Source organism: Gasterosteus aculeatus, chromosome 21 (assembly GCF_964276395.1).
Source record: "Gasterosteus aculeatus chromosome 21, fGasAcu3.hap1.1, whole genome shotgun sequence".
NCBI classification, from domain to species: Eukaryota; Metazoa; Chordata; class Actinopteri; order Perciformes; family Gasterosteidae; genus Gasterosteus; species Gasterosteus aculeatus.
The window spans coordinates 63,234-84,879 of record NC_135708.1 but is presented as its reverse complement, the minus strand read 5'-3'; the positions used below and the strand labels follow the sequence as shown (position 1 = coordinate 84,879).

General features: G+C 49.8%; 1 protein-coding gene across 1 annotated transcript; it reads right to left on the bottom strand.

The window, feature by feature from the left end:
- Positions 1-5,757: 5,757 nt before the first annotated feature.
- On the bottom strand, positions 5,758-11,743 carry LOC144390222 (uncharacterized). The gene has a single exon (XM_078096648.1). It carries the CDS (start codon positions 9,163-9,165, stop codon positions 7,921-7,923), a length of 1,245 nt encoding a protein of 414 aa, XP_077952774.1. The 5' UTR covers positions 9,166-11,743; the 3' UTR covers positions 5,758-7,920.
- Positions 11,744-21,646: the final 9,903 nt, after the last annotated feature.

The following is a 21,646-nucleotide window of genomic DNA, read 5'->3' as shown; positions in this document are numbered from 1 at the left end:
CTGCTGGTTTAATAACTATGTGTTTGTTATTAACTAGTTCATCAAGTGCCCGCACTTCCTCCCTACTGAGGTTATGAGGCACGTGATGAATTTTGAAGCGTGTGTTAAAATACCGAATGTCTGATTGTATTAGAGCAGTTATGGTGTGTGGTATTTGTGCCTGTACAGGAGCCCAGGACGATTTATAAATGAACGGGAGTCGTTCACACTCTCTCGAGTTTTCAAAATAAGCCGCCAGCTTTAACCTCCTGTGATACTGCTGTAGATCAAAGCGGCTCTGCTCCACAATCTGTTTATTAGTTCCCTTTAGTGGGAATGAAATTTAACCCCCTGCCAAGGAGAGTGCGCTGTGCTTCGGTGAGTTTAAAGTTCTTAGTGAGGTTGATGACTAACTTATCCCCCTCCTGAGTAGGCAGGTTTATGGGGACAATTAGTTTAAGTAGTGAACCCAATTGTCAAATATGCGGGCAGCTGTGGCTCGGGTCCAGTGGATATGATCCGGACCTGTGTGAAAGAGACCTGCTGGCAGCGCTGGGATGTACTCACACATTTTTGCAATAGCAGTGTTCAGATGTGTGAGGCGCAGTTTCTCCTTCGGGGGAAGATCTCCGGAGAAGTTGACCTGTGGCACAAAAACGTCAGCAGATGGAAAAGTCAGTCTAACGCTTCTGAGGGCCCTCTGCAGCTGTTTGATGGCAGTCTCCTGTGTTTTTTGGACCCGGTTATTAATGCCGAAGGCCAAAATGACCTTCTGCACCGTGACCTCAGAGGTCGTCTTGTTCATCAGGAAAACTGCGTTTCTGAAGGTGCCCCCTGGAAAAGCATCCACCTGCAGATCCTCGATGTTGTGGGCTTGCAGTTTGTACACATTGGAGTCTCCAATGATGAGCCACTTCTTGGTCACATGGAGACTCCAATCCTGTGCCTTCCGCGCGGTGGACTGGTGTCTGCATGGTCGCTGAGCTCCCTGCGGTGTCTGCAGGCCGGAAGTGGGAGTGGCCACCGGCCGGATCAGCTGGGTCTGCACCGCTGTCCTCAACCTGGTGGTGCTGATGGGCGTTAAGGGAACGTGCCTCACGTCCCTCTGCATCCGGGACCACGGCTCTCTCGCCTCCTGCTGCACCAGCTCCTCCAGGTTCCTCTGGGAGAACTCCACCTCGTCCGTGTTCGGTCGGTCTGAAACTAACCTCGATCGGGAAGTCTAAGAGGCTCTGGATCAGTGGAGGAGTGCTGGGCCGCCGCTCTGCCGTCACTGGTGAGGGGGGCGTCATCAGCGCCGCCGCTGGAGCCTGCGGTCCCGCATGGACCTGGGCCGCCGTCGTGGTGATGACAGGTGCCACAGGTGCTGCTGCTGCTACGGCGGGCTGAGGTGAGTCTGGGTGTCTCTGGGCCTCATTAGTGTGTGTGGGCAGTGCGTTTACCGGTTCCGCTCTGGCCACAGGTCTCACTCGCCTCAGGGGATGACTCGCCGGGTCGGCATGGGCCGCTGGTGCTGATGGTGCCGCTGGTGTCGCCGGCGTTGCAGGGGCCTGTATTGGCTCGTCTACCGCCAGACCGGCCATCCAGTCCACAACTGTCTCTCTGGCCTCTTTTAATGTGTCCGGGCAGAGTCTGCGGCCAAACTGCCTTTTGGCCCAGGCTGCCGCCACCTCGAACGGGTCACTCCACTCTGGACTATTGAGTCTGTGAAGGTTCCGGATTTCCTCCTTTATCACAGACTCCTAGTGGTCCTGTAAAATGACCAACGCAGTGTGCTCCCAGTTCTTAGCGTTGCCGTCAATCAGCATCTGCGTGGCCGTGTTGGGAATAGCCGGCTTAATGAATGCGGCTAACTGCTGGGTCATTCTAGAGATCGTGACCGGTGGGTGTGTTATAACAATGTTAGAAAAATGATGTGCTGCTTTAATGATCTTATGGAGGATCCGGCATTTAACAGTAAAAAGTGGGTCGTCAGATCTGGGCCTATTCTGAGCGCCCTCATTGTTCTGGTTTCGCTGGTATTGCGTGTTATTGTTATTTACGTTGTTATTGTTACCGTTATTATTATAGGGGGGGCGTTGAAAGCGGGAGTCGAAGGACCGGGGCTGTGCGGGTCTTGGACGGGGACCGCGGTTAGCGGGACGTCCCGTGTACCTGTCATTCTGGCCGCCATCATGTTGTCGCTCTGGTCAGCTCGGTGAAAAGACGGTCCGGCAGGGTTAGGGTTAGAGGGTTAGGGGTTTGGGGCAGCCGTGTTGCCAGGGCAACACCGCTCCCAGTGTACTGTCCATCGCTAGGCCCAACTCCAGGACCCTCAATGTTCGTTCAGCCCATGTGGCTGCTTTGTGTTAAGCTTCGCGATCCATTTCCCCTCTGCAGTTCGTCTCTGGATTATGGTCCACCTGGCTCAAGATTCAACAATAGTTATTGACAATAACCTCCATTTGTGTTCAATAAACTGCTTTACTAATGGTGTGTATGTTTTCTTGTGGTTGAGGATGTTGTGTTTGTGTTGTGTAAATCTGATGGAGAGTGCATTCCCAGTCTCCCCAACATACTGCATGTCCCACCACTCACAGGATATTAAATAAACACAAGTGATTTGAGGATCCCCCCATAGAAAGACCTGGAGTTCCCTCTAGTGGCTAATGCGTAACATGACGTTTCAACTGCTTTGTCAAAATCCCATAGTTTGAAGCATTGTCGGTGGAATCTGAATAGTTGTAAGTTTACACAACTTTGTGAATATTATGTCACGGATGAAAACTGAATTTATAAAACCCTTTTCCTTAAACGTTGTCGTGTTCAAAAAATCTACCGAATTTGGGCTGCTTGTACTTTTAATTAATAACTGATTTATTCCCCTCCTGCGTAAGCAGGCTTCTGGGGACATTTAATTTAAATAAGCCTTCCAGTGTTCAAACATGGCCTTAGCCGTCTCTGACGTCCAGTGAACCCCGTCCGCCTGTGTCCGGAATGCAGCTTCAGGTAAACTGGGAATGCACTCACCCATGGACCCGATGTATGCGTTCAGCTGCGTTAGGTTGGCCTTCTCTCTGCTGGGCAGGTCATCTGAGAAGTTCACCTGAGGGACAAAGATTTCTGCACGAGGAAAGCAAAGTTTAGCCGTTCTTAGGAGACCTTGCAATTGTTTAACAGCTGTTTCCTTAGCTTTCTGATCTTTATTGCACAAACCAAAACACAATATAATCTTCTCCACTGCACAGGATGCTGTGGTGTTCTCCAGGATGCCCTGAGCGTGTCTAAAAGTGGCACCCGGGAAAGAGTCAATTTGTAAGTCAGTGATGCTATGGCGTGGCATTCTATGAATATTAGAATCCCCAATGACCGCCCACTTTTTTCTAATGTTCAGGTGCCAGTCTTTAATTTTTCTGGTCGTATCGGCATGCTCCCGTGGTTGCTCTCGAACCACGTTCCGGGACTCTTCCCAGTTTATCCCGACGTCCGGTGACCAATTATGTCTCTCCGGTGAGGCGTCCGACTCCACCTCTTCCTCCTCCTCTTCTTCTTCCATTTCCTCCTCCTCTTCTTCTTCCATCTCCTCCTCCTCTTCAATCCCCACCACGTCTTCCTGCTCCTCATCCTCCTCTTCCTCCTCCTGTGTGGTGCGTTGAGGTGTGTCAGGTGTTCTTAGTAGTGCTGGGGAGTTACCTGCGGCTGTAGCGTGCACCTGTGCCACCACTGAAGATGAGGCTGGAGCGCTCCGCCCCGTTCTGAGAGGAGTCTCTGCTGCAGCCTGTCGTTGTGCTGTGTCTCGGGCCGCTGCTGCAGTTGTGTTGAGGCGCTGGTTTGGTCGTCTGCGCAGTGGCCTGTCCCCCGATGTGTCGTCCTGTCGGACCGGTTGTTGTGGTGCCGTTGGGTTCGCAAGACCCCGGGCCCGCTCCAATCCATTGACGACCACCGCCATTGCTTCCGTCAGAGTCCCCTGTGCCAATCTGCGGCCCAGGTTTCTCCTGGCCCAGGTAGAGGCCACTTCAAATGGGGGACGCCAATCTGCGTCTGACAGCTTGGAAAGGTCCTCTACGTCCTTCCCTATTGCGCTGTCATAGTGATTACACAGGATGGTGACTGTTGTGTGAGCCCAATTTTTTGCATTCTCTTCAATTAAAGTCACAGTCTCTGGGTTGGGCCACGCAGGTTTAATAAAAGTCATTAATTGCTTCATCATACGGTGAATAGTCAGGGGTATTTTGTTGGAGCTCACATTTATGAAGTGGTGGACCGACTTAATAATTCTATGCAAAATGTGGCATTTGCGAGCAAAATCAGGGTCGTCTGACCTGAGTCTGGTGTGCTCCTCGCTCACTTCCGGTCGAGTGCGCGTCCTGTCCGGGAAGTTTTGGAACCTTCCCCTCTGTCCGCCGTCATTCTCTCCCCGTCTTTCATCACGTTGAGGAACGGGTCTCTGTTGCGGTGGTGCGCGTCCGCGGTCCCCCGGTCTGTTGTCGTCCACGCGCCGTGTGTCTCTGTGCTGCTCCGCGCGCTGCTGTTGTGGAGCTCGGGTGATGTCATCATAATCGTCCGTACGGTAGCCCCTGGTTACCGAGACGTACGTACGGCGACCGTCGTAAGACGGGGTGCGGTGCCAGCGAGACGGATAACTAGTTTCCCGGCCGTCGTCCGGTGCGCGCGCCCTGCGGTCGGACTCATTTCTCCGGCGCTTTCGGGAAACTTCCCTACCTCTCCGTGGGGAAGTGGGTTTGGCGTACCATACCGGGCTGCGGTCCGGTCTCCGACGACGTCTGCCCCTGGACACCAAGACCCACCCGTCGTCGTCGGCTCGGTCCCACCGCGTCATGCTCAATCCGTTTAATTAGCGTGCACTGCTTTTTTACGCCTCAAAAAAGTTTTCCGAGTCTCTAGCTCCTTTTTAACTTTTTATTAAGGCAAAAAGGACAAAATATTAAAAACCAAAATAGCGAAATGAAAGATAGCAACGTTTCGAGTTATTTTGACTCTTCTTCAGGCTATAAGCAGGATTGGGGTCACCTGTCACTCAACCAATCAGAGGAGATTAACTCTATACAGTATGCTGCAAATCTATTCGTCCTCCTTTTCCACCTCCCAAATCCAAAAAGAACAGGACTGCATGGAACAATACAGTTATAAAAGTCCTTAAACACATGGATATGAACTATAAAACCGTTATTACACATGACCTAACACTCAGGTTCATAAACATCTCAATTCAGTACACTGAAACAATACATTCACAGAACATATTTATAACTGATAACACATCCCAAACAATTCTTAATGAAATATCCAAAATCCTTTCGGTGAGTCCGTAAAATAATTTTAAGAAAAGCATAACAGGCTGTCAGATTTGAAAAATGTTGTTAAATGAAACATAAAATAAATACTTCTTAAATTTTTATTTGCCTTCTCGAGCTGATCATGGTTAGGCCAATATTGCTGACTTTGGCCAAAAGAATAATATTATTAAGTTTAGGAATCGGGTTATCGGGCTGGTATACAAATGTTAACCCTGGGTTGTGGTTAGGCAAAGATCATCCTGATATTTAGGGCATCAGGAGTATTGTTAGGTTTAGGAAAGAATACCAGATTAGGTTTACAAATATTTACAACAGGTTGTGGTTAGGAAAAGATCATCCTGGTATTTAGAACATCAGGAGTATTGTTAGGTTTAGGAAAGAAGGGTTAGGGTTAGGAGTTAGAGAGTTGCGATGGTCCTGTAAACAAGACCATCCATGCACTGTCCTGCACTACCTCACTACCTGCAGCACCCTCAGGCCACTGGGATGCCTTGTGTCCATTCTGGCGATCCACACCCTCTCTGCTCTCCTCCTCTGGGGAGCACTCCATCTAGGGTTGCACTCAATGACACACACAGAGACAGAATTCCAACCATGAGAAATGAAGTGTTTCACCAGTGGCGTGCGTGTCTTTTTCTGTTTGACAATATTATGTTTGCGTTGTGTCATACGGGTGGCAATGGTATTCCCAGTCTCTCCCACATATTGAACCCCGCATTTGACACATGTGATCAGGTAGACACAATTAAACGATTTGACATTCCCTCTGGTCGGGTTATGAAAAACCTCTTTGGTAGCATGACTGCTAAACCACTCCATGTGTTTGAACCACTGATTTGAACCTCCGGACCTGCCCCTTTGAAAGGGTGGAATTTTGGCTTTTACCAAGTGATCTTGTAAATTCTTATTCCTTCTGAAGGCTGAAATGATCCTGTGGTCCTGCAGGATGGAAGACCCCGTGGTGTGGGAGAGGAATCTCCTTCTACATCCCCTGACCAGTTCCACCGTAGAAGGTGAGTAAGTGGTTACAAAAGGAAGACTGGAGCCCACGATGATTGCCCTCTTTTGGAGGAAAGACCTGTGGCACTTTCTAAGGAAGGTCCTGGAGTACCCCCTAGAGGACAAAGCATGGAAGAGCACCTTGACCGCAGCATGGAAATCCTCCTTTCTGCTGCATATTCTGTGAAACCTCAACAACTGCGATTTAATTAAGCCAGCATATGTGTGCTTTGGGTGAAAGCTGGTCTTGAAGAGCAGAGCATGAGTGTCCGTCTCTTTGAAGAATACTTTGACGTCAAGTGTGTGGGTTTCCTGAAATGTATTACTTTTAAATGTTGTGTCCAAAAAGTCAATAGAGGTCAAATCGTTGGTGGATTTAATTTTAATAGACTGATTGTGGTTGTTGAGGGTGCACAGAAAAGTCTCAAAATCCTCCCTCGAGTGAGGCCACACACCCCAGATATCGTCCAAATATCTGTAATAATACAGTGGTTTTTTAGGACACATTTTCAGGACTGAATCCTCCCACTCAGCCATAAAAATATTAGCGTATGCGGGAGCAAACTTCTTCCCCATCGCTGTACCCTTAATTTGAAGGAAAAATTCCCCATTAAATTCAAAATCATTTTGGGTCAGATTAATTTCCAGTAGCTGTAGGAGCTCTATCTCTGGTCTCTTTTTGTTGGGGTGTTTCCGAAATGCATTCTTTACGGCCTGCATGCCTTCTTTTATGTCAATGTTTGTATAGAGACTGTCAATGTCAATTGTGAATAAAATTGAGTTGTCCGGAATGTGGAGTCTTTTAATTATCTCTACAAAGTGGTACGTGTCCTTTATGTAACTCGGGTGTGTGGTCGAGAGGATTCAGGAAGTGGTCAAGGTACTCTGCAGTGTGATACGTTTCACTACTGCAATCTGACACAATTGGTCTGCCGGGGGGGATTTCATGGGGTTTGCTCCATTTGGAAGGATCCTTGTGGATCTTAGGAAGCATGTAGAACAGTCTGGCCCTCGGTACAGCATCTCCCATTAAGTAGTGTTTTTGTTTGAGATTAATGAATTTCTTGTTATGTAGTTTTTGTACGATGTCATGGACCAATGTTATGGTGTTAGGGTAGATTGGGTTGGGCAACTTAGTGTAGTAGGTCGGATCATTGAGCTGCCTGTACCCTTCCCACAGGTACTGCTCTCTATCCAAAATAACAATAGCACTTCCCTTGTCGGCGGGCTTAATAATAATGTGTTTATTTTTAACTAGCTCCTCCAGTGCTTGCACCTCCTCCCTGCTGAGGTTCGGTGGCACCTGGTGAATTTTAAAATGATTGTCAAATTGTTGGATGTCCGACTGAATGAGGGAAGTGATTGTTCTGGGAATCTGTGCTTGTACCGGAGTCCAGACTGATCTGTTAGTGAACGGCAGACGTTCAGACTCCCTTGCATTTTCAAAATATGCAGCCAGTTTCAGTTTTCTGTGGTATTGCTGCAAATCGAATCGACTCCACAATATGTTTATTCACCCCCCTGGTTGGGATGAAATTTAGGCCCCTGCTCAAAAGGGTGAACTGTGCGTGAGTTAATTTAAAAGTTTTTGTTAAATTAATCACCGTCTTATCCCCCTCCTGAATAGGCAGGCTTGTGGGGACAACTAGTTTAAGTACCTCACCCAGTGATTGAACATGCGGACCGCTGTTGATGGGGACCAGTGAATATTATCTGGGCCTGTGTGAAAGAGGCTCGGTGGCAGAGCTGGGATGTACTCACACAACCTGGCGATGGCAGAGTTCAGGTGCGTGAGCCGCAGCTTCTCCTTACTGGGCAGACTGTTGGAAAAGTTCACCTGGGGAACAAAGATATCAGCCGAGGGAAACATACGCTTAACACTGTTCAAGGCCCTCTGCAGCTGCTTTAAGGCTGTCTCTTGTGTCTTTTGGACCCGATTGTTTATTCCAAAGGCCAGGATTACCTTTTCCACTGTTACCCCACAGGTCGTTTTGTCCATCAGCAACTCAGCATTTCTAAATGTGGCCCCCGGAAACGCATCAATTTGGAGATGCACAAAGTCGTGTTCTGGGAGTTTTGCCACGTTAGAGTCTCCTAAAATAAGCCATTTTTTGGCCACGTGGAGGCTCCATTCCTGAGCCTTCCGGATGGTAGACCGGTGTTTAGTGGGTCGAAGTGGTACCTGTTGCCCTGGCGTCCGCAGATTGGAGACTGAGGTGGTCCCCGTCTGGATCAGCTGAGACTGCACCGCCGACCGCAGTCTGCTGGTGCTGGAAGGTGTGAGGGGGACGCGTCTCAGGTCCTCCTGCAGCCGGGACAGCGGTCGATCTGGCTCCTGCTGCACCAGCCGCCTCAGGTTCTCCTGTGAGAGCTCCTCCACGGCGTCATCGTGGTGGACAGCACACGGGTTGTGATAGGGGACCCAGCCCCTGGGCCGTGGAGCCGCTGCTGTTGGTGAAGCTGCTGCCACTGAAGATGGTGCTGGTGAAGCTGCTGTCGACGATTCTGCTGCGGCCGCTGCCCGCGACCCTGGCGGAGACTCTGGCTCGTTCACGAACAGTCTTTGTGGTCTCTGTGGCAAAGGCAGGGACCGCTGTGTGGACAGTGCGGGTGGGATCGCCCATTGTGAACTCACCGTCGACCGTGGGGTGGAAGGGGAGAGCGTGCCCAGCTCAAAATGGACCTCAATGGGAGAATCCATAATATTTTTTGGTGAAGGTCTGGGGCGCTGTGGTGCTGCAACCGGAGGCGGGGGCGTCGGCGAAACCAGTTCTGCGACCCTCGGCTCTGGGAGTACCTGGGCCTCGACGACGTGCACAGCATTCGCACCCGGTGCCTGTGCTTCTGCCGCAGTGGGTTGTGACAGTTCTGGGAGGGCCCGGGCCACCATCGTCCGTGTGGCAGCCGGCGCGGTTCTGGGGAGACTTGGGCTTCGGCTGTGTGAACCACAGGCGTAGCGCGCGGTTCTGCTGCATCACCGGGCCTCACTCGTCTCATGGGATGCACCACAGGGTTGGTCTGGGTCACCACCACTGGAGGCACCGACACCGCAGGGGCCGGTTGTGGGTCCTCAATGAGCAGCACGGCCATCCATTCCTCCACCACCTCTTTTGCCTCCTTCAGGGTCTCCGGGTGCAGCCTGCGGCCAAAGTCCCTTCTCGCCTGGGCTGAGGCTACATCAAAAGGAGCACTCCAATCTGGACTGTTAAAGACTGTGTAGACTTTCAATCCCTCTCTTTATCACAGCCTCATAGTGATCTTGCAGAATGATGAGTGCGGTGTGCTCCCAATTTTTGGCATTGCCATCAATGAGTGTCTGTGTCTCTGCGGTTGGGATAGCTGGCTTGATAAAAGCAGCTAACTGTGTTGTCATTCTGACAATAGAGATGGGTGGGTTTGTCACATCAATGTTTGTGAAGTGGTGTGAAGCCTTGATGATCCTATGCAGAATACGGCACTTGTTTGAAAATAACGGATCATCAGACCTGGGCAAATTACTGGTGCCCTCATTGCTTTGAAATGTGTCATGCCGATTATTATTATTAAACGTACGGTTGTTGTTGTTGGGACGTTGGAGGAGAGGAGCCAGCGTGCGGGGTCGGGGTGGTTGCCGGCGTGTGCCCCGGTCAGCTGGTCGCGCCGCGTACTTGTTGTTTTGGCCGCCATTGTTGCGCCACCGCGGTCCGCCTCTACGGTCCGGAGCTCTCCGAGTGACGTCCGCGTACGAGACCCGTTGATAGCGGGGCCGTTGCCGCTGGTATTGTTGCACCACTCGCTGGTCTGGTGGGCGGAAACGTTGGTTGCGCCGCCGTCCATAGCGGACCACCGTCCAATCTCCTTCATCATCACCGTCCTCATAATACATGGCTAAGCTAGTAGCCTCGTGTTGTGTTAGCTTTCAAAGAACGGCAAAGAAAAATAGTCTTTTACCTTTTTTATTCTTTGAACAAAAAAAATAAAACAACAAACGGAACAAGAACGAATTTAAATAGCAACGTTTCGGATACTAACGTATCCTTCTTCAGGCTATAAACGTGTTCTTAAAAGCTGAGATGGTGAGCGCAGTTTTTGCGTCCACGGTCATCACGTTGAAAAAGAAAGTCCGGCCAAATTTGCATAATAAAATGGCGGCCGTGCCCTTTCAACTCTCTGGTCCCTCGGACCAATGATAACGTCGTACTCCGCGGAGGGATACCAAGGTGGATGACGTCAGATTGTTACAAACACCCGCCCCTTTTCTCAGCACAATAACAACACAATAATCGGCAATACACATTCGGCAGCGATAACAGCAAAATAGTGCAAACAACATTCATAGTAAAAGAACCTTAAATCAATTAGGTGGGATGAATTGTACAATATATTGAAAATATATATATATATATATAAACATATCAATATATAATAAACCTCCCAGCCGCGCATTTCCCAATGCGGCTTATAGAAACTGCAACATGAGTTCTGGACACGCAGTGGGCAATCCAAATGAACATGAAATCTTACAGGAATATCCACATTAATACAGAATGCTGTATTCAAACCCATATACATAAAGATGTTTATACCAATATACAAACATGCAAAGAAAACCACACAATTGTATATACACATTTAATTCCACCAAACCATGTCCACTCCTGGTGTTTTATTAACATGTCTGCCACGTCCTCTAATGGCAGACATAGAGTTGTCCATATAAACATAATAACAGCCACCTTAAGCCCCTGGAGAAATCCGGGGAATGACACACAAAGTAACTGGTTAAGTTTAGGCGTGTATTATGACTGTTTAGGTTTAGGCGTGTATTATGACTGGTTGTGTTTAGTGAAAACTAACTGGGTGGGCTGTATGAGGAAAGAGGAGACCACAGGCTGCAAGGCAGGCGGCACGGGCGAGTTAGAGAGTTGCGATGGTCCTGTAAACAAGACCATCCATGCACTGTCCTGCACTACCTCACTACCTGCAGCACCCTCAGTCCTCGTTAAGGCCACTGGGATGCCTTGTGTCCATTCTGGCGATCCACACCCTCTCTGCTCTCCTCCTCTGGGGAGCACTCCATCTAGGGTTGCACTCAATGACACACACAGAGACAGAATTCCAACCATGAGAAATGAAGTGTTTCACCAGTGGGTTAGGGTTAGGGGTGAAAGGGTTGGGACAGCGGTCCGAAGACCACTGTCAGTGCACGGTCCATCAAACCGGACCGGTCCCGCAGGGTTAGGGTTAGGGGTTAGGTTGTGTGGTGAACGCGGTCCTCCAAAGGGGGCCACGGGGGTACTGGCACAAGGGGGACCATGGTTGAAAAGGGTTTTTTTTAGAAAAATTAAAACTGGAATAAAACAGATAAAAAGCAGGGGGAGAGGTTTAAAAAGAAGGGGGGAAAAAAAAGAGGAATACAACAAGGCTGTATAATAGGCTGGCAGAGGCAGTGGTGGCTGGGCAGGAGGAGAGGGAGGGAAATAAATCGTCAAAAATAAGGGATAAAAAGAGATAAGAATGTGAGCTAAAAGGGAGGGGGGGAAGAAAAAAAGAAAAAGGGGGGGGGGCTGTTTTGGTGGGGGAAGGAATATGAGTGGAATGGGAAAAAGAAAGAAACTGAAACACCGGTGTTCCCTGAGAAAAGAAGGGCATTTAAAATTCATATGCATAGTACAAATACAGCACATCTAGATTAAAAAATATAAATAGGTAAATATTCACATGTAAGGAAAATAAGTTAAATACACCACATCTAGGAAAAAAAGATTTATAAAAGATAAATAAATATAGATAAGGATAAATATATAAATAAATGAATATATAAGAAAAATAAATAAATATAAAATATATATAAAAATGGAAGTAGAGAGAATTCATATTGAGACATAAGTGCTCAAGGGATGGGGAAGGTAAGAAAACATGCAGAAAACGGGAACACTGGGGGAGGATAAGTGCCGTAAGGGTGTTAAAGTTTATCCAAGGGTTCCTTCCAAATGTATAGGTCAACTTTCAATTCGTCCTGCAAGGGAGACTCCAGAAGGAAGGTTAAAAGGTGAGTGGTTTGGAAAAAGGAGGGGGGCAAGTTAATTAGGAGTGTAGGGGGGTGGGAAGTTAAAAGACAGACTGGGTTAGTACTTCTCGTTGAGGCCAAAGGGGTCTATAGTTCCCAGTCTGTGGATCCATCTCCTCTCTGCCGCTTGCCGTTGTGTTGTGCTCCACTGCCTGCTGCCCTCGAGGCCCAAACTGTGGAGGCCAAGCGAGCCATGGAGTTTAAAATGATTATAAAGGACGCTGGTGCCTTTGCCACTCTTGATCAAATTAAAATGCTGCTTTATGCGGAGGTGCAGTTCATTCTTGGTCTCCCCCACATACAGCTTGTGGCAGGTCCCGCACCTGATGGCATAGATGACGTTACAGTCAATAGGTTGTAGGACCTGCCCGATGTTGTAGCCAATTCTAGACTGGGGGTTAAAAATGTGGGGAAGACGAATAAAGCAGATCTCCGATTCTCGAGACGCTTCCTTTTTGTTTTCTTTTTTATTTAAATTAGTGTGAACCAGGAAATCCTTAAGGTTCTTGTTCCGGCGAAAGGCGGAGATCACACGAGTATCCTCCAGTGCGGCACAGCGTTCCCTCGTCCCCTGGAAGTTCTGCTTCACGGTCTTCAAGAACTTGTGCGTGCAACTATTATAAGTTAGAACCAGAGGGACGAGGGACTGGGTTGGTGGTCGTTGGTTGCTGTCGCCGCTCCTGAAGGATTCGGCAACCTCCGCCTTGATCGTTCTAAGGAAGCGCCTCGAGTAGCCCCTGGACCTCAATGCTTTAAAAAGGGTGACGGTTGCCTCCTCCACATGAGCAGGGAGGGTGCAAATCCTGTGGAACCGGATCAACTGGGATTTGATGAAACCTCTGTACGTGTGTTTGGGGTGGTAACTCGATTTATGTAAAAGGGCGTGACGGTCCGTGTCTTTAAAATATACCTTAGTGGCCAGAGTTTTGGTCTGGTCGTCGGAGGTCCGAAAGAAGGCAATTGTATCAAGGAACTCAACTGCCAGATGTTGAAGGTTGTGTTTGAGTTTGATTTTAGGGTGATGTGCATTTAAAGTGTCCAAAAATGTGTGAAATTGTTCCTCAGTGTGGTCCCAGACGTCGAAGATGTCGTCCAAGTACCGGAAGTAGATGAGGGGCTTGTATTGAAGTTTGGTGAAGGCTGCTCTCTCCCAATGGGCCAGGTATATATCCGCATAGGCCGGGGAATACTTCCGGCCCATAGCGCACCCACACAACTGGAGATAATATTTATTATTAAATGAGAAATCGTTCCGAGTCAGGGTGATGTGTAGTAGTTGCAACAGTTCTTTATCTGGTCTGGCCGGTTCGGAGTGCTGTTTAAAAATGTCCTGAATGGCAATGAGGCCTAATGAAGTTTCAATATTTGTGTAGAGGGAGTCTATGTCTATGGAGAAAAGAAAACTATGACCGGGTACTTTAACATTATTGATTATACGGACGAATTGGTATGTGTCTTTAAGATAACTGGGGTGTAATTTGGAAAGAGGGTTGATATAATGATCAATGTATTCTGTGATATTGTAGGACTCGGAACCGCAATCGCTGACTATGGGGCGGCCGACCGGAACAACAAAGGGGACCGTCCAGGTTTCCGGAGGCTTATGAATCTTGGGGAGCAAGTAGAAGAGGCGGGGCCTGGGTTCCTCCGGACCGTCCAAGTACTGTTTCTGTTTTGAGTTGATATAATGATTGTTTAAAAGGCTATGTGTGATGTCTCGAATTAAATGTTGTGTAGCTATTTGTAATGAATGTGTGAGTGGTGCATAATGTGTGGTTTTTTAATTGTCTGTCTGCTTCTAATATGTAATTATGTCTGTCCTGTAAAACTATTTGGCCCCCTTTGTCCGCTGGTTTGATGACTATGTGTTTGCTATTGCCCAATGTTTTAAGAATGTGTTTGTGTTGTAAGCTAATGTTGGACTGTGTGTGCATATGGGGGCTCCATTTTGTCAGTGCTAGCAAGTTGTCCTGAATGAGTTGGTTGATTTCTGGTGAGATGGTGTTTGGGGACGGTTCCCAGGAGGACGGTCCGGTAAAGGGTACAGGCTCCCGCCTCGGGGCTCCCCAGAAGTGATCTAGCAGTTTAAGCCTCCTGTGAAAAGTGTGGAGATCCCCCCTGAGCTCCGGCCGGGTTGGAGGTTTGGGAGTGGGGATGAAGGAGAGTCCTTTTTCCAAAATCTCCAACTGTGTGGGTGTGAGGGAGAGGGCAGAGCAAAGGTTAGTGATGTTTGTAAGAGGGGGAGATGTGTGGTCACATTCCTCCCCCTTCAGCAGTTTAAATGTGTTTTCCAGTACTGGAAGATCATCTCCGCCGTCTGGGGTGTCCAATGTATGTGATCCGGGGTGACCTGAAAGAGAAGGGGGTTTATTTCCGGGATAAAGTTATACTTGTTGGCAAGGATGGTGTTGAGGTGATTGAGGAGTGAACGTGTATTGGGTGGTGAAAAATTAATGATGGGAATGTGAATGGTTGCGTTGGGGAATTTGGCTTTAGCAGTTCTCCATAATAGAGCCAGGTTCTTGGAGATGGTGACGGTGGTGTTGAGGGAGAGGCAGTTGATTATTCCTACAGAAAGGATGACCTGAGTGGTCTCTGGGTGAGGGGTGAGTTTGAAGAGGATGTCAAAAATATTCTTAAAGCTTGCACCAGGATAGCTATCTATTTGGATGTCGGGGTCTGAGAAAGAAGGGATGCGGGCCAGATTCGAGTCCCCGATAACGACCACCTTCTTAGAGACCTCCAACGACCAGAACTTGGCCTTCTGAAAGGTTTTGCCGTGTTTATATGGTTCTGTACGTGGTGGGGGGCCGGATGGTGTCAAGAGGTCACTGCTGGAATCAGTGGCGGGCGTTTCAGGTGGTGGGATTGAGGTCAGTGTTGGACCGACTGTCCCTGCCATCATCATGTTGTTTTCAACGCCCGCCTCAGTTGTTATCTGATCATCAGCAGGACCGATGACAACCTGCTCCGGCTCCCTCTGCTGTTGAAGTGTTTCTGAAGAGAGAAAAGAGATGGTGTTACTACATGGGAGAGCAACATTATTGTAAGGGAGGGTGAGGGGGTGTGAAGTGTCTATGTGTACGGGGGGAGTGGTGGGTGAAGGCGCGGGGGGGGCACCAGGACGAATAGCTCTCCGAGTAAGGCGTTGGACTACTCTCTGGGAGAGAGGATGCACCATGACTTTAACCGTTCGTTCTGGGTTACGCCTGAGAGCGGGTGGAGGAGTCCTGGTGGGGTTGTCCGCGCCTTTAGGGGAAGTACAGAGGTCTCCATCAGGTGAAAGGGGGAGAGGGGGGAATAAAGAGGAAATAGGAGGGACTGGAGAGTTAAGACGAGGTAAGGGGGTGTTGGAGAGGGAGGGGGGCGTGGAAGGGGGTGGAGGGATCAGTGAAGTGATGGGTAGAGTGATAGTGGGGGAAGGCAGTTTGGTATTACAGAGGGTGAGAGGGGTGGGGGGTCGTTGACCTAAATGCTGTAAAAAAGGAGAGTTGGACGCTTCAGGAAGGGGAGGGTACTCCAGGGGGGAGAGTCAGGGAGGGGAAGGCACCTCCTCCGCAGCCGGGTTGGTGATGGTCTCCCGCAGTGTGTTAATCGAGGAGGAGGTGAGCTTCCTCCCATACCTCGATCTCCCCCACTGGATCGCTTTATTGAAGGGGATTGGGTTAAAGGGGGGGAGGTTCTCCAAACCTCCAGAGATGACGGACTGATAATGTTGACGGAGAATGTGCATATTGTTGGTCATCCAGGTGTCTGTTTTCTTTGATCTTGGTGCGGGTGATGTCATTGGGTGAGGAGGGCTTGATGGAGGAGGAAAGGCGAATTACCTGTCTCATCATGTCCTGTGGGAATGTATGGGTGTTGAGTGTAGTGTCCAGAATTTCTGTATGATGAATGGCCTGTAATAGTTTAAAGTAGAGTTTGGCTAATAAAAATGTGTCTGCAGGTAAACCATGTGTGGTTTGCGGATTTCTCCTTAGGTTGGGGAGGAGGGGACGAGGGCCATGGTTGGGACCCTCTTCACTTCTCGGCCCCAGGGGAGATGAAATGTGTGTAGGAAGACTATGTGTAAGTGGTGTTAAACTCATCAATGGCAGAAGAGGTCCAGGGTTATGGGTGATACGTGTAGGGCGATTATGTGTGTGTGCCTTATGTAGGGTTCTCCCTGGGTTAGGGTTAGGGGTTAGGGTTAGGGTTAGGGATTAAAGGATTGTGAAGGTCCTGCGAACAGGACCATCGATGCACAGTCCAGCACCACCCCACTGTCTGCACCTCTCAACCCTCATTGAGGCCTTTAGGATGCAAGGTGTCCAGCTTGTTGATCCACAGCCTCTCAGCTGCTCTCCTCAGGGGAGGACTCCACCTGGGGTTGCACTGGAGAATGCTAGTGGATAAGGATTTCCATCCATGTACTATGAAATGTGCCACTAATGGCGTCTGTATCTTTTTTCTGTTTGTAATGTTATATTTGTGTTGTGCCATCCTGGTGGCGATGCTGTTGCCCGTCTCCCCCACATACTGCAGGCCACAAGACTGGCACATAATAAGAAACACAATTTTTGCATTTGACATGACCCCGAACCATAATGTGGAAGACCTCTTTTGTGCTATGGCTCCGGAGCCATGTCCGCTGCTTAAAATAGTCCACCGGGTTCCTGACTTGTGGAATATATAGAGGTCTTATTTTAGCTTTAACCAAAAAATCCCGCAGATTTCTATTTCTCCGGAAAGCCGGAATAATTCTGAAATCCTGCAGAACGTCCTTGTCTCTGGTGTGGTGAAGGAATCTTTCCCTGCAGCCTCTAACCAAGTCTCTGGTGGATGGTGAGTATGTGGTCACAAAGGTGAGGCTTGAACCAACCATGATGGGCTTTTTAACAAGGAAATTCCTCTGGCACTTTCTAAGGAAAGAGCGAGAGTACCCTCTGCTGGACAGCGCGCGAAACAACACTTTGACAGCAGAATAAAAGTCCACCTCTCTGCTGGGGCTGCTAGTGGATTTAATGGTGATGGATGGATTAAAGCTGTTGAGAATTCCAAGAAAGATGTCAAAATCCTCTCGCGAGTGACGCCACACACCCCAGATGTCGTCCAAATATCTGTAGTATTGTGACGTTTTTTTGGGACACATTTTCAGGACTGAGTCCTCCCACTCAGCCATAAAAATATTGGCGTATGCGGGGGCAAACTTCTTCCCCATCGCCGTACCCTTAATTTGCAGAAAAAATTCCCCATTAAATTCAAAATCATTTTGGGTCAGATTAATTTCCAGTAGCTGTAGGAGCTCTTTCTCTGGTCTCTTTTTATTGGGGTGTTTCCGAAATGCATTTTTAACGGCCTGTATGCCTTCTTTAATGTCAATATTAGTGTAAAGACTATCAATGGTAAATAAAATGGAGTTATCCGAAATTTGGAGTCCTCTGATTATGTCCACGAAGTGGTACGTGTCCTTAATGTAACTGGGATGTGTGGTCGAGAGAGGATTAAGAAAGTGGTCGATGTACTCAGCCGTGCGGTAGGTCTCGCTGCTACAGTCGGAGACAATAGGACGACCGGGGGGGATCACATACGGTTTGCTCCACTTAGCAGGGTCTTTGTGGATCTTGGGCAACATATAAAAGAGTCTGGTCCTCGGTACCGTGTCCCCCATGAGATAATGTTTTTGTTTTAAGGTGACGAATTTTTTCTCATGTAAGGTGTTTATTATCGTGATCACTTTTGGAATAGTATTTAAATAGATGGGTTCGGCCAATTTGGTGTAATATTTTGTGTCGTTCAATTGTCTATAACCCTCCCATAAGTATTGTTCTCTGTCCAGAATAACTATGGCACTGCCCTTGTCTGCTGGCTTAATGACTATGTGTTTGTTATTAGACAGGTGCTCAAGTGCACACACTTCCTCCCTACTGAGGTTAGGAGGCACCTGGCGACCCCTGAAATGTTTATCGAAATGTGTGATGTCGGCTTGAATGAGGTCACGAATAATTATGGGGATATGTGTCAGTGGAGGAGACCAGGTGGATTTATTGATAAACGGCAGGGGTTCCGACTCCTTAGAGAGCTCGAAATAAGCCGCCAACTTAAGTTTTCTATGATACTGTTGTAGATCAAAACGACTCTGTGGTAAAAGATTTTTGTTAATTCCTTTTGTAGGAATAAAATTTAAACCCCTGCTGAGTAGAGCAAACTGCGTGTCAGTGAGCTTGAAATTCTTGGTGAGATTTAGAACCGTCTTATCCCCCTCCTGAGTAGGCAGGCTTGTGGGGACTATTAGTTTAGGTAGTGAACCCAGTGATCAAAAATGCGATTGGCTGTGACCCGAGACCAATGAATATTATCCCCACCTGTGTTAAAAAGACTCGTTGGCAGGGCTGGAATGTACTCATACCTGCTGGATATGGCCGAGTTCAAGTGTGTGAGCCGCAGTTTCTCCTTCTGAGGAAGACCACTGGAGAAGTTTATCTGCGACACAAAAATCTCGGCAGAAGGAAAAGTGCGCCTCACCTTGTTCATTGCACTTTGCAGCTGTTTTAAAGCAGTCTCACGGGTCTTCTGGATCCGGTTATTAAGGCCCACAGCCACAAGGACCTTTTCAACGTCTACCTGAGCGGTGGTTTTGTCCATCAGCAGCTCCACGTTCCGGAACGTAGCACCAGGAAAGCCGTCGATTTGCAGGTGCTCGTTTACATACGCAGGCAGTTTGCAGACATTGGAGTCTCCAATGATTAACCATTTTCTGGTTACATGGAGACTCCACTCCTGGGCCCTCCTCAGGGTCGTCTGGTGCCTGGTGGGCCGTTGTAGTCGGCGCCGGGTCGGTGTGTCCGGACCGGGAGCCGGAGTGGACGACGTGTGTAGCAGGTGGGTCTGCACCGCAGCACGAAGTCTGCGGACGGGCGTCAGGGGGACACGGCTCAGCTCCTCCTGCATCCGGGACAGTGATCGCGGCTTCTCCTGCTGCAATAGTTGAGTCACGTTCTGTTGAGAGAGCTCCATCACAACATCATCGTTAGGGGCCACAGCTGGGTTGTGACGCCTGAGGGACCAAGCAGTGGGGTGTGGGGTCGTTGCGAGCGCTGGTGAGGCCCCTGATGAGGCCACCCCCGTTGTGAGCCCTCACCTTGAAGCGAAGAGAGAGGGGAGAGGGCGCCCAGGCTGAAACACGGATCGATGATGGAGTCCATGATGTTGGAGGCCCTCCCTGGAGTGCTGGGGGGCGGAGGCAATGATGCAGACGAGGAAGAGGGCGTCACCAAAATCAGGTCTGCCGCCGCCGGTGCCGAGTGGATCTGGGCCACCTCGGTCTGGGTCGCAGTTGTCGTCGGCGCTGCTCTGCGGGGCTGTGGAGGTCTCGTGGCAGCTGCAGGGGGCCTCACTGGCTCCTCGGCTGCTGCGCGGAGCTGCGTCGGCTCCCTCTGGGACCGGGTGACAGCGGCACGTGGTGTTTGTGGTGCTGCAGCGGTGGGTTGCCCTGGTTGTGGGTCTCGCTGAACCTCAGCGGCGGGTGTGGGCGACGCCCCCGCCGGCCGTGTTGTGTCCCCGGGTCTCAGGCGCCTCGGGGTGTGTTACCGGATCGGGCTGGACCACCACCGCAGCTGGCGCTGCCACCACAGGGGGGGGCGGTTGCGGTTCCTCCACCAACAGCACGGCCATCCAGTCAGCAATAGCCTCCTTAGCCTCCGACAGCGTCTGCAGGTTCAATCTGCGGCCAAAGTCTTTTCTGGCCCAGGCTGAGGCCACCTCAAAAGGGGCATCCTACACGGGGCTGTTAAGCCGATAGAGATTGAGAATCTCACTTTTCATAATAGTCTCATAATGATCTTGGAGGATCACCATTGTGGGGTGTGCTCCCAGTTTTGGGCGTTGCCCCCTAAGAGGGCCTGTGTGGCTGCGTTGGGGATTACAGGCTTGATGAAAGCGGCTAATTGTTGTGTCATTTTAGCAATATTAGCCGGAGGGTTTTTTCCGGCAGTGTTTGTGAAATGATGGGCCACTTTAATAATCTTGTGCAGAATTCTACACTTGTGTGTGAATAGCGGGTCATCCGACATGGGTCGCTCCGGAGCGCCCTGATTATTCTGATTCTGAACGGGACGGTTGTTACTAACGTTGTAATTATAATCGTTACCATTGTCTCTGGGCCGTTGGAAACGGGAGGCAAAAAGACGGGGTTGGGGGGGTCTCTGGCGGGGTCCCGGGTTGTTGGGGCGACCCGCGTACCTGGTGTTATGGCCGTAGTCGTAGCGCCGTTGCGGACCTCCTCTCCACTGTTGCGCTGGCCGAGTAGCATCTGCGTATGAAGCGCGCTGGAAACGGGGCCTCTGCTGCCGGTGTTGTGGATGCGGAGGCTGGCGGTACTGCGGAGGCTGTTGAGCCCGCGGTCGTGGCTGGGCTGGTGGTGGTCCCCGCTGTGCTTGCGTACGGAAGCGGTTATTACCTCCGCGACGTCTCCCGTAGCGAACCACAGTCCAATCCCCCTCGTCATCGTACTCGTCTTCATACATGTTTAAGCTAGCAGCCTCGTGGTGGCTAACTTAGCACGAAAAAAACGGCAAGAGAAAAGGTGTCTTTTTACCTTTTATTATTCACGAACAAGATGGTAACAAAAATAAAACAACAAACGGAACAAGTCTAAATAGAACTATAAAAATAGCGACGTTTCGAATACGAAAGTATTCTTCTTCAGGCTTGTTATAAGGTGCTTGTTCAGAGAGGCAATGACGGGAGCAAGTGTTACTCCTAAGGACCTCTCGCTAAAAACAAAGTCCGGCTCCCTTTAGCGTTAGCCAACATGGCGGCCGTGAACTTTGCCTTATATGGTCCTACCGACCAATCACTCCGCGAAAACAGGCGGCGGGATACCAGGGTGCCCTCCGCGTATCACGCAGTAAGGGTTAGGGGCGGCTCGTCGAACGGCGGCCCGGAAAGGCGTCGCTTGTGACGGCCGGTGTCAGAAAGTCCGGCCGGTGTCCCCGGCGACGGCGGGGCCCGGTTGGCGTCACGGAGGCAGAGGGGCGGCTGCCGGTGTCAGAGAGCGGTGTCAGAGAGGCGTTGCCGGTGTCAGGGGTCGGAACGCGGCGTGTCACAGAGAGAGAGCGCGCCGCGTACGGGGATTGTCAGGCGTCAGACCGAGTCGTTCCCGGCCTCTGGGGGTGTTTGGTAAAGCGGTCCGGGTTCTGGCGTCTTTTTGCGGACTTGATTCGGCCGTTGTGGGCCCCTGGAGGTGTTTGCGGAGCTTATCCGGGCTTTGGGGGAGTTTGGTAAAGAGATCCGGGTTCTGGCGTCTTTTTCTGGGTTTAATTCGGCCATTGTGGGCCTCTGG

Excerpts from the sequence above, each read along its gene's own strand:
- LOC144390222 (XM_078096648.1), bottom strand. The coding sequence starts at position 9,165 with ATGGTGGCCCGGGCCCTCCCAGAACTGTCACAACCCACTGCGGCAGAA.